Source organism: Bombina bombina, chromosome 6, assembly GCF_027579735.1.
Source record: "Bombina bombina isolate aBomBom1 chromosome 6, aBomBom1.pri, whole genome shotgun sequence".
NCBI classification, from domain to species: domain Eukaryota; kingdom Metazoa; phylum Chordata; class Amphibia; order Anura; family Bombinatoridae; genus Bombina; species Bombina bombina.
Window position 1 is genome coordinate 18,004,317 of NC_069504.1, and position 16,349 is coordinate 18,020,665.

Sequence of the window (16,349 nt, forward strand, 5' to 3'; positions counted from 1 at the left end):
AATGTAGTGTTAGGTTTAATTGTAGATAATTGTAGGTAGTTTATTAAATATATTTATTAATAGTGTAGTGTTAGGTTTAATTGTAGGTAATTGTAGGAATTGTATTTAATTAATGTATTGATAGTGTAGTGTTAGGTTAATTGTAGGTAATTGTAGGTATTTTATTTAATTAATTTATTGATAGTGTAGTGTTAGGTTTAATTGTAACTTAGGTTAGGATTTATTTTACAGGTAATTTTGTAATTATTTTAACTAGGTAACTATTAAATAGTTCTTAACTATTTAATAGCTATTGTACCTGGTTAAAATAAATACAAAGTTACCTGTAAAATAAATATTAATCCTAAAATAGCTATAATATAATTATAATTTATATTGTAGCTATATTAGGATTTATTTTACAGGTAAGTATTTAGCTTTAAATAGGAATAATTTATTTAATAAGAGTTAATTAATTTCGTTAGATTTAAATTATATTTAATTTAGGGGGGTGTTAGTGTTAGGGTTAGACTTAGCTTTACGGGTTAATACATTTATTAGAATAGCGGTGAGCTCCAGTCGGCAGATTAGGGGTTAATAATTGAAGTTAGGTGTCGGCGATGTTAGGGAGGGCAGATTAGGGGTTAATATTATTTATTATAGGGTTAGTGAGGCGGATTAGGGGTTAATAACTTTATTATAGTAGCGCTCAGGTCCGCTCGGCAGATTAGGGGTTAATAAGTGTAGGCAGGTGGAGGCGACGTTGTGGGGGGCAGATTAGGGGTTAATAAATATAATATAGGGGTCGGCGATGTTAGGGCAGCAGATTAGGGGTACATAGGGATAATGTAAGTAGCGGCGGTTTACGTAGCGGCAGATTAGGGGTTAATAATAATATGCAGGGGTCAGCGATAGCGGGGGCGGCAGATTAGGGGTTAATAAGTGTAAGGTTAGGAGTGTTTAGACTCGGGGTACATGTTAGAGTGTTAGGTGCAGACGTAGGAAGTGTTTCCGCATAGCAAACAATGGGGCTGCGTTAGGAGCTGAACGCCGCTTTTTTGCAGGTGTTAGGTTTTTTTTCAGCTCAAACAGCCCCATTGTTTTCTATGGGGGAATCGTGCATGAGCACGTTTTTGAGGCTGGCCGCGTCCGTAAGCAACTCTGGTATCGAGAGTTGAAGCTGCGTTAAATATGCTCTACGCTCCTTTTTTGGAGCCTAACGCAGCCTTTATGTGGACTCTCAATACCAGAGTTATTTTTATGGTGCGGCCAGAAAAAAGCCAGCGTTAGCTTTTCGGGTCGTTACCGACAAAACTCTAAATCTAGCCGTATGCCTTTGAGGGCTGCCTCTTATCACATGCTTTTTAAATCTCTTTTCAACACAAAGAGACAGAAAGTACACGTGGCTATATAGATAACGCTGTGTTCAGGCAGAGAAAGTTATTTAAGATTTAGCACAAAACAATGCTAACTGCAAGACAATAGATAATAAACAGTCACAGTCATGTGATCAGGGGGCTGGAAGAAGGTTCCTAGATACAAGGTAATCACAGAGGTAAAAAGTATATTAATATAACTGAGATAAGGAGCAGTCTGCAGAGGCTTAGATACAAGGTAATCACAAAGGTAAAAAGTATATTAATATAACTGACATAAGGAGCAGTCTGCAGAGGCTTAGATACAAGGTAATCACAAAGGTAAAAAGTATATTAATATAACTGAGATAAGGAGCAGTCTGCAGAGGCTTAGATACAAGGTAATCACAGAGGTAAAAAGTATATTAATATAACTGAGATAAGGAGCAGTCTGCAGAGGCTTAGATACAAGGTAATCACAGAGGTAAAAAGTATATTAATATAACTGAGATAAGGGGCAGTCTGCAGAGGCTTAGATACAAGGTAATCACAAAGGTAAAAAGTATATTAATATAACTGTGTTGGTTGTGCAAAACTGGGGAATGGGTAATAAAGGGATTATCTATCTTTTAAAACAATAACAATTCTATGGTTGACTGTCCCTTTAAGTTTCCCTCTAATGCTCACACAGACTTTACTTATCTCTTACACTCGGGGTTTTGTCTTCAGGGCAGATTCCGTCACTCATCAGCTTCTCTTTAATCTCCCAGGCAAAGATAGACGGATTGTCCCACTTCAGCTGCGCAATCTTCATAACGACCTGAGGGGTAGCCAGCCGCGGTTTGCTGCCTCCAACAGCCTTGGGTTCTACAAAGCCAGTTTTGTAAAACCGGCCAAGGATTTTGCTGACACATCCATTGGACACCTGCAACGTCATAGGCATAAAGTTATAAGAGCTGTGAGCTGTATTTGTGTCTGGCCGAAGAGAAGGTATAGAAAAGTAATATTTAGTAAATATATAGATGTAGGATATAACACATAAACAATACAGCATGAAATCCATTTATAATAATAGACAAATAGAACTTAAACAAATGTGCATTTTAGGAGCCATCACTGTGGTAAAAAGATGAATAAATTGCTGTGAAATCTAAGTTCAGACTAGTTCTTTGCATGTGATTCCTTTGTGAGGATTCAAATGCGTAAAAAGTGGCCGCTTGTGCTATTCTTTTCACAGCTGAATTTATTCTTGTGCAAATCCAGATCTTTGTGTGCTGATCTTTTACAAGAATCAATTCGACACAAGCGGCCCAGCAGCCTACTGCCGCATTCAAATCCTCACAAAGGAACCAAATGCATATATCTTGTTCAGTCCAAAAGTCTGCCCATATTGCCTATAAAGTATAAGCTTAATAAGGGATATCCTTATGCTTATAACAAGTAATAATTAGTATGTAGGATAACCTTATGCTTATCCCATGCAGTAATTAGTATGTAGTATAGCCTTATGCTCACCCCAGGCACTAATTAGTATGTAGGATAGCCTTATGCTCACCCCAGGCACTAATTAGTATGTAGGTTAGCCTTATGCTCACCCCAGGCACTAATTGGTATGTAGGATAGCCTTATGCTCACCCCAGGCACTAATTAGTATGTAGGTTAACCTTATGCTCACCCCAGGCACTAATTAGTATGTAGGTTAACCTTATGCTCACCCCAGGCACTAATTAGTATGTAGGTTAACCTTATGCTCACCCCAGGCACTAATTGGTATGTAGGATAGCCTTATGCTCACCCCAGGCACTAATTAGTATGTAGGTTAACCTTATGCTCACCCCAGGCACTAATTAGTATGTAGGATAGCCTTATGCTCACCCCAGGCACTAATTAGTATGTAGGATAGCCTTATGCTCACCCCAGGCACTAATTAGTATGTAGGATAGCCTTATGCTCACCCCAGGCACTAATTAGTATGTAGGATAGCCTTATGCTCACCCCAGGCACAAATTAGTATGTAGGTTAACCTTATGCTCACCCCAGGCACTAATTGGTATGTAGGATATCCTTATGCTTATCCCAGGCACTAATAAGTATGTAGGATAGCCTTATGCTCACCCCAGGCACTAATTAGTATGTAGGATAGCCTTATGCTCACCCCAGGCACTAATTAGTATGTAGGTTAACCTTATGCTCACCCCAGGCACTAATTGGTATGTAGGATATCCTTATGCTCACCCCAGGCACTAATTAGTATGTAGTAAAGCCTTATGCTCACCCCAGGCACTAATTAGTATGTAGGATAGCCTTATGCTCACCCCAGGCACTAATTAGTATGTAGTATAGCCTTATGCTCACCCCAGGCACTAATTAGTATGTAGGATAACCTTATGCTCACCCCAGGTACTAATTAGTATGTAGTATAGCCTTATGCTCACCCCAGGCACTAATTAGTATGTAGGATAACCTTATGCTTATCCCAGGCACTAATTAGTATGTAGGATAACCTTATGCTCACCCCAGGCAGTAATTAGTATGTAGGATAACCTTATGCTTATCCCTGGCACTAATTAGTATGTAGGATAGCCTTATGCTTATCCCAGGCAGTAATTAGTATGTAGGATAGCCTTATGCTCACCCCAGGCACTAATTAGTATGTAGGATAGCCTTATGTTTATCCCAGGCAGTAATTAGTATGTAGTATAGCCTTATGCTTATCCCAGGCATTAATTAGTATGTAGTATAGCCTTATGCTCACCCCAGGCACTAATTAGTATGTAGGATAGCCTTATGCTTATCCCAGGTAATAATTAGTATGTAGGATAGCCTTATGCTTATCCCAGGCAGTAATTAGTATGAAGTATAGCCTTATGCTTATCCCAGGCATTAATTAGTATGTAGGATAGCCTTATGCTCACCACACGCACTAATTAGTATGAAGGATAGGCTTATGCTCACCCCAGGCACTACATAGTATGCAGGATAGCCTTATGATTATCGCAGGCATTAATTAGTATGTAGGATATCCTTATACTTATCCCAGGCAATAGGTAGTATGTAGGATAGCCTTATACTCACCCCAGACATTAATTAGTATGTATGATAGCCTTATGCTTACCCCAGACATTAATTAGTCCATAGAATAACCTTATACTTATCCCAGGCATTCATTAGTATGTAGGATATCTTTATGCTTATCCCATGCATTTATTAGTATGTAGGATAGCCTTATGCTTATCCCAGGCATTATTTAGTATGTAGGATATCCTTATGCTTATCCCAGGCATTAATTAGTATGTAGTATAGCCTTATGCTCACCCCAGGCATTAATTAGTATGTAGGATTTCCTTATGCTTATCCCTGTCACTAATTAGTATGTAGGATAGCCTAATGCTTACCCCAGGCATTAATTAGTACATAGAATAACCTTATACTTATCCCAGGCATCAATTAGTACATAGAATAACCTTATACTTATCCCAGGCATTAATTAGTACGTAGGATATCCTTATCCTTATCCCAGGCATTAATTAGTATGTAGTATAGCCTTATGCCCACCCCAGGCATTAATTAGTATGTAGGATAGCCTTATGCTTATCCCAGGCACTAATTAGTATGTAGGATAGCCTTATGATTATCGCAGGCATTAATTAGTATGTAGGATATCCTAATACTTATCCCAGGCATTAGTTAGTATGTAGGATAGCCTTATGCTCACCCCAAGCATAAATTAGTATGTAGGATAGCCTTATACTTATCCCAGGCATTAATTAGTATGTAGGATAGCCTTATGCTCACCCCAGGCATTAATTAGTATGTAGGATAGCCTTATGCTTACCCCAGGCATTAATTAGTACATAGAATAACCTTTTACTTATCCCAGGCATTAATTAGTACATTGAATAACCTTATACTTATCCCAGGCATTAATTAGTACGTAGGATATCCTTATGCTTATCCCAGGCATTAATTAGTATGTAGTATAGCCTTATGCTCACTCCAGACATTAATTAGTATGTAGGATAGCCTTATGCTTATCCCAGGCACTAATTAGTATGTAGGATATCCTTATACTTATCCCAGGCAATAGTTAGTATGTAGGATAGCCTTATGCTCACCCCAGGCATTAATTAGTATGTAGGATATCCTTATACTTATCCCAGGCAATAGTTAGTATGTAGGATAGCCTTATGCTCACCCCAGGCATTAATTAGTATGTAGGATAGCCTTATACTTATCCCAGACATTAATTAGTATGTAGGATAGCCTTATGCTCACCCCAGACATTAATTAGTATGTAGGATAGCCTTATACTTACACCAGGCATTAAATAGTACATAGAATAACCTTATACTTATCCCAAGCATTAATTAGTATGTAGGATAACATTATACTTATACCAGGCACTAATTAATACATAGGATATCCTTATCCCATGCAGTAATTAGTATGTAGGATAACCTTATACTTATCCCAGGTATTAATTAGTATGTAGGATAGCCTTATACTTATCCCAGGCAGTAATTAGTATGAAGGATATCCTTATGCTTATCCCAGTCATTAATTAGTATGTAGGATATCCTTATGCTAATCCCAGGCAGTAATTAGTATGTAGGATATTCTTATGCTTATCCCAGGCAGTAATTAGTATGTTGGATAACCTTATGCTTATCCCAGACAGTAATTAGTATGTAGGATAGCCTTATGCTTATCCCAGGCATTAATTAGTACGTAGGATAACCTTATGCTTATCCCAGGTATTAATTAGTATGTAGGATAGCCGTATGCTTATCCCAGACATTAATTAGTATGTATGATAACCTTATGCTTATCCCAGGCAGTAATTAGTATGTAGGATAACCTTATGCATACCCCAGGCAGTAATTAGTATGTAGGATAACCTTATGCTTATCACAGGTATTAATTAGTACGTAGGATAGCCTTATGCTTACCCCAGGCATTAATTAGTATGTAGGATAACCTTATACTTATCCCAGGCAGTAATTAGTATGTAGGATAGCCTTATGCTTATCCCAGGCAGTAATTAGTATGTAGGATAACCTTATGCTTATCCCAGGCAGTAATTAGTATGTAGGATAACTTTATACTTATCACAGGTATTAATTAGTACATAGAATAGCCTTATGCTTATCAAAGGTATTAATTAGTACGTAGGATAGCCTTATGCTTACCCCAGGCATCAATTAGTATCAGGGGTCAAATTGGGCACCTATGGGAGTTCCTGCACTATTTTTGCAGGTGGAACTAAGTTCCCTCTGGACAGAGAACAGAAACACTTCAGTAAACACTGTTGCAGCTGGTGGGAGGAGCTGGAGCACAGTCTAGTTAGAGGGATTTTGAGATCCTCTAGTAATGGGCAATAACACTTCCTACAATATACATTAAACGTAAGACTGTCAGCGGTCCTGCTGTGTGATCACCCCACAATTTGTGTAACACATGGCGCTTACATTTCTGTGTGGCTTGCTCTGGGGTTATTTAGCTCCCCTCAGCAGAAATAGGACTATTGCACCTGAAGTGGGTGAGACTCTGTGACAGAGAAGGATTCTTAGGCCATTTAACCCTTCATTAGATTTAATTTGCTTTCATTAACAAAAGTGTATAGATTATATACATATAAATACAGTCTATATATATATTAATTGTGAGGGGGGTGAAAGTCTTGGTGAGTTCCCACACTTTTTTCTTGTAGGACTTGACCCCTGATTAGTATGCAGGATAACCTTATACTTATCACAGGCATTATTTAGTATGTAGTAGAGCCTTATGCTTATCCCAGGCACTAATTAGTATGTAGGATAGCCGTATGCTTATCCCATGTATTAATTAGTATGTAGGATAGCTTTATGCTTATCCCAGACATTAATTAGTATGTAAGATAGCCTTATGCATATGCCAGGTTTTAATTGAGTGAGAACTTTTAATGTCCCAGTGAGTCTTCTGTACCTGACAGTCTATACAGGAACGTTACAGCCGAGGGATTTTAAAATTATTTGTTTTAAACACAATTGTTTTGTTTGTGTTTATTGTTCTGTGTTGATTTGTGGGCTATCTGGACCAGAGTTATAGACTATTCTATTTAGACGGTCACTTTGGACACATGGGAGATACTGAAGGTAAAAAGGCAGGCAGTCACTGATTGTATATGGGCGATACATTAATTAGTATGTAGGATAGACTTATGCTTATCCCAGGCATTAATTAGTACACAGGATAGTCTTATGCTTATTCCAGGCATTAATTAGTATGTAGGATAGCCTTATGCTTATCTCAGGCATTAATTAGTATGCAGGATAGCCTTATGCTTATCCCAGGCATTAATTAGTATGTAGGATAGCCTTATGCTTATCCCAGGCATTAATTAGTATGTAGGATAGCCTTATGCTTATCCCAGGCATTAATTAGTATGTAGGATAGCCGTATGCTTATCCCAAATATTAATTAGTACATAGGATAGCCTTATGGTTATCCCAGGCATTAATTAGTATGTAGGGCAGCCTCATGCTTATCCTAGGCATTAATTAGTATGTAGGATAGCCTTATGCTTATCCCAAATATGAATTAGTACATATGATAGCCTTATGCTTATCCCAGGCTTTAATTAGTATGTAGGATAGCCTTATGTTTATCACAGGCATTAATTAGTATGTAGGATAGCCTTATACTTATCCCAGGCATTAATTAGTATGTAGGATAACCTTATTCTTATCCAAGGCAATAGTTAGTACATAGGATAGCCTTATGCTTATCCCAGGTATTAATTAGTACGTAGGATAGCCTTATGCTTATCCCAAACATTAATTAGTATGTAGGATAGCCTTATGCTTATCCCAGGCATTAATTAGTATGTAGGATAGCCTTATGCTTATCCCAGGCATTAATTAGTACGCAGGATAGTCTTATGCTTATCCCAGGAATTAATTAGTACATAGGATAGCCTTATGCTTATCTCAGACATTAAATAGTATGTTGGATAGCCCCTATGATTTTGCCAGGCATTAATTAGTTTGTAGGATAGCTTAATGCTTATCCCATACATTAATTAGTATGTAGGATAGCCTTATGCTTATCCGAGGCATTAGTTGGTACATAGGATAGCTTTATGCTTATCCTAGGTATTAATTAGTATGTAGGATAGCCTTATGCTTATCCCAGGCATTAATTAGTATGTAGAATAGTCTTATGCTTATCCCAGGCATTAATTAGTACTTAGGATAGCCTTATGCTTATCTTAGGTATTAATTATTATGTAGGATATCCTTATGCTTATCCCAGGCAGTATTTAGTATTTAGGATATCCTTATGCTTATCCTAGGCAGAAATTAGTATGTAGGATAACCTTATGCTTATCTCAGGCCGTAATTAGTATGTAGGATAGCCTTATGCCTATCCCAGGCATTAATTTGTATGCAGGATAGCCTTATGCTTATCCAAGGCATTAATTAGTATGTAGGATAGCCTCATGCTTATCCCATGCATTAATTAGTATGTAGGATAGCCTTATGCTTATTCCAGGCATTAATTAGTATGTTGGATAGCCTCATGCTTATTCCAGGCATTAATTGGTATGTATGATAGTCTTATGCTTATCCCAAATATGAAATAGTACATAGGATAGTCTTATGCTTAACCCAGGCTTTAATTAGTATGTAGGATAGCCTTATGTTTATTCCATGTATTAATTAGTATAAAGGATAGCCTTATGCTAATCACAGGCATTAATTAGTATGTAGGATAGCCTTATACTTATCCACATAATGATGTCGCAGGAATATGAGTGCTAAACAGATGTACATTTTTGTCAGTTTAATACTGATTTGTCCCAATATCCCAGTAACACGCTACAGGCTAAAAAGTGCAGTATCAAAATGTAAATATAAATATAAAAGCTAAATATTAGAGTCATCTACACAGATTTAATTCATAAAATAAAAGAATAGAGAGACAAAACACGTGAGTGCATAAATAAAAAAGAGCATTTCATAAAAACCAGACGTAAAATCATCTCATAATGCAGCCAAACAGTCTGAAGAAAGCTTCCAAAACAAAGTCCAAGCACTTCCAGATAGAGTTTATATTGTTGTCTAGAAGCAAATGGAGACAACGGAAAGGTCCTGTTACAAGTGGTAATGAGCAAGATGGTGTATTTAGGTACTTACACCGGATAGTGTCGTTTCCAATCTTGTATATTCTCAGTCATCTACATCAAGCGGCGGTATTGTCGGGCTCTCAATCTTTAGTCCAGACCCGGCATATTATTCTTTTGAGCAACTCAGGGTTATTCTGGGATGTCTTATTAACAGCTGTAAAAGTATAGCGTATACCTCATATCAAGACAAACCGTTACTGCTCCCCTTCCTCCTTGAGCTTGAGAAAGGAGGGAGACCTCAGAAACGTGTTGCTCAATTTGTTAGTTGTGAATTTTGGCTTTGAGGAGCACCTGTAGGAGCAGGTGTACGAAGGGGAGCAGTAACTGTCTGTCTTGATATGAGGTATACGCTATACTTTTACAGCCGTTAATAAGACATCCCAGAATAACCCTGAGTTGCTCAAAAGAATATTATACCGGGTCTGGACCAAAGATTGGGAGCCTGGCAATACCGTTGCATGATGTAGATGATTGAGAATCTACAAGCTTGGGAACTACACTATCCGGCGTAAGTACCTGAATACACCATCTTGCTCATTACTTGGGACGGTGTAAAAGCCGGAACGGAACAGGCCGGAACAGGCCTTTTATGAAGGAAATTGATTCAAAATATAATGGGATGTGTTAGAGACTTTTGAGAACAATTTTAGGAAAAAGAATCTTTGTGATATAATAATTAATTAACCCTTTAACTAACAAAATAGTGTCTGGAACCAAATATAACAGACCGGAACAGCACCTTCTCAGAAAACCAGATACACCAAATTCACAAGTCACCAATGACTGAATATAATAAGTGTAATCAGCCACAAACCATCCACAGAAACCACGTTCCAATACTCATTCCGGCCTGTAAAACGCTTTTTCATGAAAAGTGTCGGAACGGCACCTTCCCATTAACATATACAGACCAAATTCACCAGCCACTAGACATGTGCACGGCTAAAAAATTCGGTTCGTTTTCGGTTCGGATCGATTCGGACTTTTCAAATTTCGTTTCGGATCGAATCGGATTCGGCAAAATTTGAATAAATTCGTTTCGGATTTATTCGGATCCGAATAAATTCGTTTCGGATTTATTCTGATTCGGCTGAATTCGGTTCTATTCCGTTCCGAAATTCGGTATGTTTTAGTACACTAACACCCATTTAGTACACTAAGTCACTAACACCCATAAACTACCTATGAATCACTAAACCGAGGCCCCCCCACATCGCAAACCCTATAATAACATTATTTAACCCCTAATCTGCCGATCGGATATCGCCGCAACCTACATTATAGCTATTAACCCCTAATCTGCTGTCCCTAACACCGCCGACCCCTACATTATAGTTATTAACCCCTAATCTGCCTCCCCCAACGTCGCCGCAATCTAACTACAAGTATTAACCCCTAATCTGCCGACCCGATATCGCCGCCGCCTACATTATAGCTATTAACCCCTAATCTGCTGTCCCTAACACCGCCGACCCCTACATTATAGTTATTAACCCCTAATCTGCCCCCCCCCCAACGTCGCCGCAATCTAACTACAAGTATTAACCCCTAATCTGCCGACCCGATATCGCCGCCGCCTACATTATAGCTATTAACCCCTAATCTGCTGTCCCTAACACCGCCGACCCCTACATTATAGTTATTAACCCCTAATCTGCCTCCCCCAACGTCGCCGCAATCTAACTACAAGTATTAACCCCTAATCTGCCGACCCGATATCGCCGCCGCCGACATTATAGCTATTAACCCCTAATCTGGTGTCCCTAACACCGCCGACCCCTACATTATAGTTATTAACCCCTAATCTGCCCCCCCCAACGTCGCCGCCACCTACCTACAATTATTAACCCCTAATCTCCCGCCCCCAATGTCGCCGCTACTATAATAAGGTTATTAACCCCTAAACCTAAGTCTAACCCTAACACTAACACCCCCTAACTTAAATATAATTTAAATAAAACTAAATAAATTTACTATAGTTAAATAAATGAATCCTATTTAAAACTAAAGACTTACCTGTAAAATAAACCCTAAGATAGCTGCAATATAACTAATAGTTACATTGTAGCTATTTTAGGATTTATTTTTATTTTACAGGCAACTTTGTATTTATTTTAACTAGGTACAATAGCTATTAAATAGATATTTACTGTTTAATAGCTACCTAGTTAAAATAATTACAAATTTACCTGTAAAATAAATCCTAACCTAAGTTACAATTACACCTAACACTACACTATCATTAAATAAATGAATCATATTTAAAACAAAATACTTACCTGTAAAATAAACCCTAAGATAGCTACAATATAACTAATAGTTACATTGTAGCTATTTTACCATTTATATTTATTTTACAGGCAACTTTGTATTTATTATAACTAGGTACAAAAGCTATTAAATAGTTATTGACTAATTAATAGCTACCTAGTTAAAATAATTACAAAATTACCTGTAAAATAAATCCTAACCTAAGTTACAATTAAACCTAACACTACACTGTCATTAAATAAATTAACTACAAGTACCTACAATTATCTACAATTAAATAAACTAAAGTACAAAAACCCCCCACTAAATTACAAAAAAAACAAACACTAAATTACAAAAAATAAAAAAATATTACAAGAATTTTAAACTAATTACACCTAATCTAAGCCCCCTAATAAAATAACAAAGCCCCCCAAAATAAAAAAAATGCCCTACCCTATACTAAATTACAAAAGTTAACAGCTCTATTACCTTACCAGCCCTGAACAGGGCCCTTTGCGGGGCATGCCCCAAAGAAAACAGCTCTTTTGCCTGTAAAAAAAAAACACAATCTCCCCCCCCACATTACAACCCACCACCCACATACCCCTACTCTAACCCAAACCCCCCTTAAATAAACCTAACACTACCCCCCTGAAGATCTCCCTACCTTGAGTCGTGTTCACCCAGCCGGGCCGAAGTCTTCATCCGATGGGGCAGAAGAGTACATCCAGACCGGCAGAAGTCTTCATCCAAGCGGGGCAAGAAGAGGTCTTCCATCCATCATACAAGTACCAAAATACAAACAAACACTAAATTACCAAAAATAATAAAATATTACAATAATTTTAAACTAATTACACCTAATCTAAGCCCCCTACTAGCTATTAATATAGCTTCAATATAACTAATAGTTACATTGTAGCTATTTTAGGATTTATATGTATTTTACAGGCAACTTTGTATTTATTTTAACTAGGTACAATAGTTATTAAATAGTTAATAACTATTTAATAACTACCTAGCTAAAATAAATACAAATTTACCTGTAAAATAAATCATCACCTAAGTTACAATTACACCTAACACTACACTATCATTAAATTAACTAAATAAATGAATCCTATATAAAACTAAAGACTTACCTGTAAAATAAACCCTAATATAGCTGCAATGTAACTAATAGTTACATTGTAGCTATTTTAGCATTTATATTTATTGTACAGGCAACTTTGTATTTATTTTAACTAGGTTCAATAGCTATTAAATAGATATTGACTATTTAATAGCTACCTAGTTAAAATAATTACAAAATTACCTGTAAAATAAATCCTAACCTAAGTTACAATTAAACCTAACACTACACTATCATTAAATAAATTAACTACAAGTACCTACAATTAAATACAATTAAAAAAACTAAACTAAAGTACAAACCCCCCCCCCACTAAATTACAAAAAATAAAAAAATATTACAAGAATTTTAAACTAATTACACCTAATCTAAGCCCCCTAATAAAATAACAAAGCCCCCCAAAATAAAAAAAAATGCCCTACCCTATACTAAATTACAAAAGTTAACAGCTCTATTACCTTACCAGCCCTGAACAGGGCCTTTTGCGGGGCATGCCCCAAAGAAAACAGCTCTTTTGCCTGTTAAAAAAAAACACAATACCCCCCCCCCACATTACAACCCACCACCCACATACCCCTACTCTAACCCAAACCCCCCTTAAATAAACCTAACACTACCCCCCTGAAGATCTCCCTACCTTGAGTCGTGTTCACCCAGCCAGGCCGAAGTCTTCATCCGATGGGGCAGAAGAGGACATCCAGACCAGCAGAAGTCTTCATCCAAGCGGGGCAAGAAGAGGTCTTCCATCCATCAGAAAAGTACAAAAAAATAAACAAACACTAAATTAGCAAGAATAATAAAATATTACAATAATTTTAAACTAATTACACCTAATCTAAGCCCCCTACTAGCTATTAATATAGCTACAATATAACTAATAGTTACATTGTAGCTATTTTAGGATTTATATTTATTTTACAGGCAACTTTGTATTTATTTTAACTAGGTACAATAGCTATTAAATAGTTAATAACTATTTAATAACTACCTAGCTAAAATAAATACAAATTTACCTGTAAAATAAACCCTAACCTAAGTTACAATTACACCTAACACTACACTGTCATTAAATTAACTAAATAAATGAATCATATTTAAAACAAAATACTTACCTGTAAAATAAACCCTAATATAGCTTCAATATAACTAATAGTTACATTGTAGCTACCTTAGGATTTATATTTATTTTACAGGCAACTTTGTATTTATTTTAACTAGGTACAATAGCTATTAAATAGATATTTACTGTTTAATAGCTACCTAGTTAAAATAATTACAAAATTACCTGTAAAATAAATCCTAACCTAAGTTACTATTAAACCTAACACTACACTATCATTAAATAAATTAACTACAAGTACCTACAATTAAATACAATGAAATAAACTAAACTAAAGTCCAAAAAAAATAAACACTAAATTACAAAAAATAAAAAAAATTACAAGAATTTTAAACTAATTACACCTAATCTAAGCCCCCTAATAAAATAACAAAGCCCCCCAAAATAAAAAAATGCCTTACCCTATACTAAATTACAAAAGTAATCAGCTCTATTACCTTACCAGCCCTGAACAGGGCCTTTTGCGGGGCATGCCCCAAAGAAAACAGCTCTTTTGCCTGTAAAAAAAAACACAATACCCCCCCCACATTACAACCCACCACCCACATACCCCTACTCTAACCCAAACCCCCCTTAAATAAACCTAACACTACCCCCCTGAAGATCTCTCTACCGTGTCTTCACCCAGCGGGCCGAAGTCTTCATCCGATCGGGCAGAAGAGGACATCCAGACCGGCAGAAGTCTTCATCAAAGCGGGGCAAGAAGAGGTCTTCCATCCATCAGAAGTCTTGATCCAGGCGGCATCTTCTCTGTTTATCCATCGGGAGCGGAGCGGCAGCATCCTGAAGACATCCCACGCAGAGCATCCTCTTCTTTCTTGATCCGACGACTAGGTGACTGTACCTTTAAGTGACGTCATCCAAGATGGCGTCCCTTGAATTCCGATTGGCTGATAGGATTCTATCAGCCAATCGGAATTAAGGTAGGAAAAATCTGATTGGCTGATTCAATCAGCCAATCAGATTCAAGTTCAATCCGATTGGCTGATGGAATCAGCCAATCAGATTGAGCTCGCATTCTATTGGCTGATCGGAACAGCCAATAGAATGCGAGGTCAATCTGATTGGCTGATTCCATCAGCCAATCGGATTGAACTTGAATCTGATTGGCTGATTGAATCAGCCAATCAGATTTTTCCTACCTTAATTCCGATTGGCTGATAGGATTCTATCAGCCAATCGGAATTCAAGGGACGCCATCTTGGATGACGTCACTTAAAGGTACAGTCACCTAGTCGTCGGATCAAGAAAGAAGAGGATGCTCTGCGTGGGATGTCTTCAGGATGTTGCCGCTCCGCTCCCGATGGATGAACAGAGAAGATGCCGCCTGGATCAAGACTTCTGATGGATGGAAGACCTCTTCTTGCCCCGCTTGGATGAAGACTTCTGCCGGTCTGGATGTCCTCTTCTGCCCCATCGGATGAAGACTTCGGCCCGCTGGGTGAAGACACGGTAGAGAGATCTTCAGGGGGGTAGTGTTAGGTTTATTTAAGGGGGGTTTGGGTTAGAGTAGGGGTATGTGGGTGGTGGGTTGTAATGTGGGGGGGGGTATTGTGTTTTTTTTTACAGGCAAAAGAGCTGTTTTCTTTGGGGCATGCCCCGCAAAAGGCCCTGTTCAGGGCTGGTAAGGTAATAGAGCTGATTACTTTTGTAATTTAGTATAGGGTAGGGCATTTTTTTTATTTTGGGGGGCTTTGTTATTTTATTAGGGGGCTTAGATTAGGTGTAATTAGTTTAAAATTCTTGTAATTTTTTTTATTTTTTGTAATTTAGTGTTTGTTTTTTTTGTACTTTAGTTTAGTTTATTTCATTGTATTTAATTGTAGGTACTTGTAGTTAATTTATTTAATGATAGTGTAGTGTTAGGTTTAATAGTAACTTAGGTTAGGATTTATTTTACAGGTAATTTTGTAATTATTTTAACTAGGTAGCTATTAAACAGTAAATATCTATTTAATAGCTATTGTACCTAGTTAAAATAAATACAAAGTTGCCTGTAAAATAAATATAAATGCTAAAATAGCTACAATGTAACTATTAGTTATATTGTAGCTATATTAGGGTTTATTTTACAGGTAAGTATTTAGTTTTATATAGGATTAGTTTATTTAGTTAATTTAATGACAGTGTAGTGTTAGGTGTAATTGTAACTTAGGTTAGGGTTTATTTTACAGGTAAATGTGTATTTATTTTAGCTAGGTAGTTATTAAATAGTTATTAACTATTTAATAGCTATTGTACCTAGTTAAAATAAATACAAAGTTGCCTGTAAAATAAATATAAATCCTAAAATAGCTACAATGTAACTATTAGTTATATTGTAGCTATATTAATAGCTAGTAG

The 16,349-nt window shown here is 37.0% G+C and overlaps 1 protein-coding gene across 1 annotated transcript in view; it reads right to left on the bottom strand.

Annotated features, from left to right (window-relative positions):
• Positions 1-2,028: 2,028 nt before the first annotated feature.
• The window catches only part of PAX4 (paired box 4), a 31,757-nt gene continuing 17,436 nt past the window's right edge, over positions 2,029-16,349 (bottom strand). The window contains exon 3 of the mRNA XM_053719143.1: positions 2,029-2,259. Within this exon, the coding sequence (XP_053575118.1) occupies positions 2,029-2,259 (231 nt within the window). The remainder of the gene's footprint in view (positions 2,260-16,349) is intronic.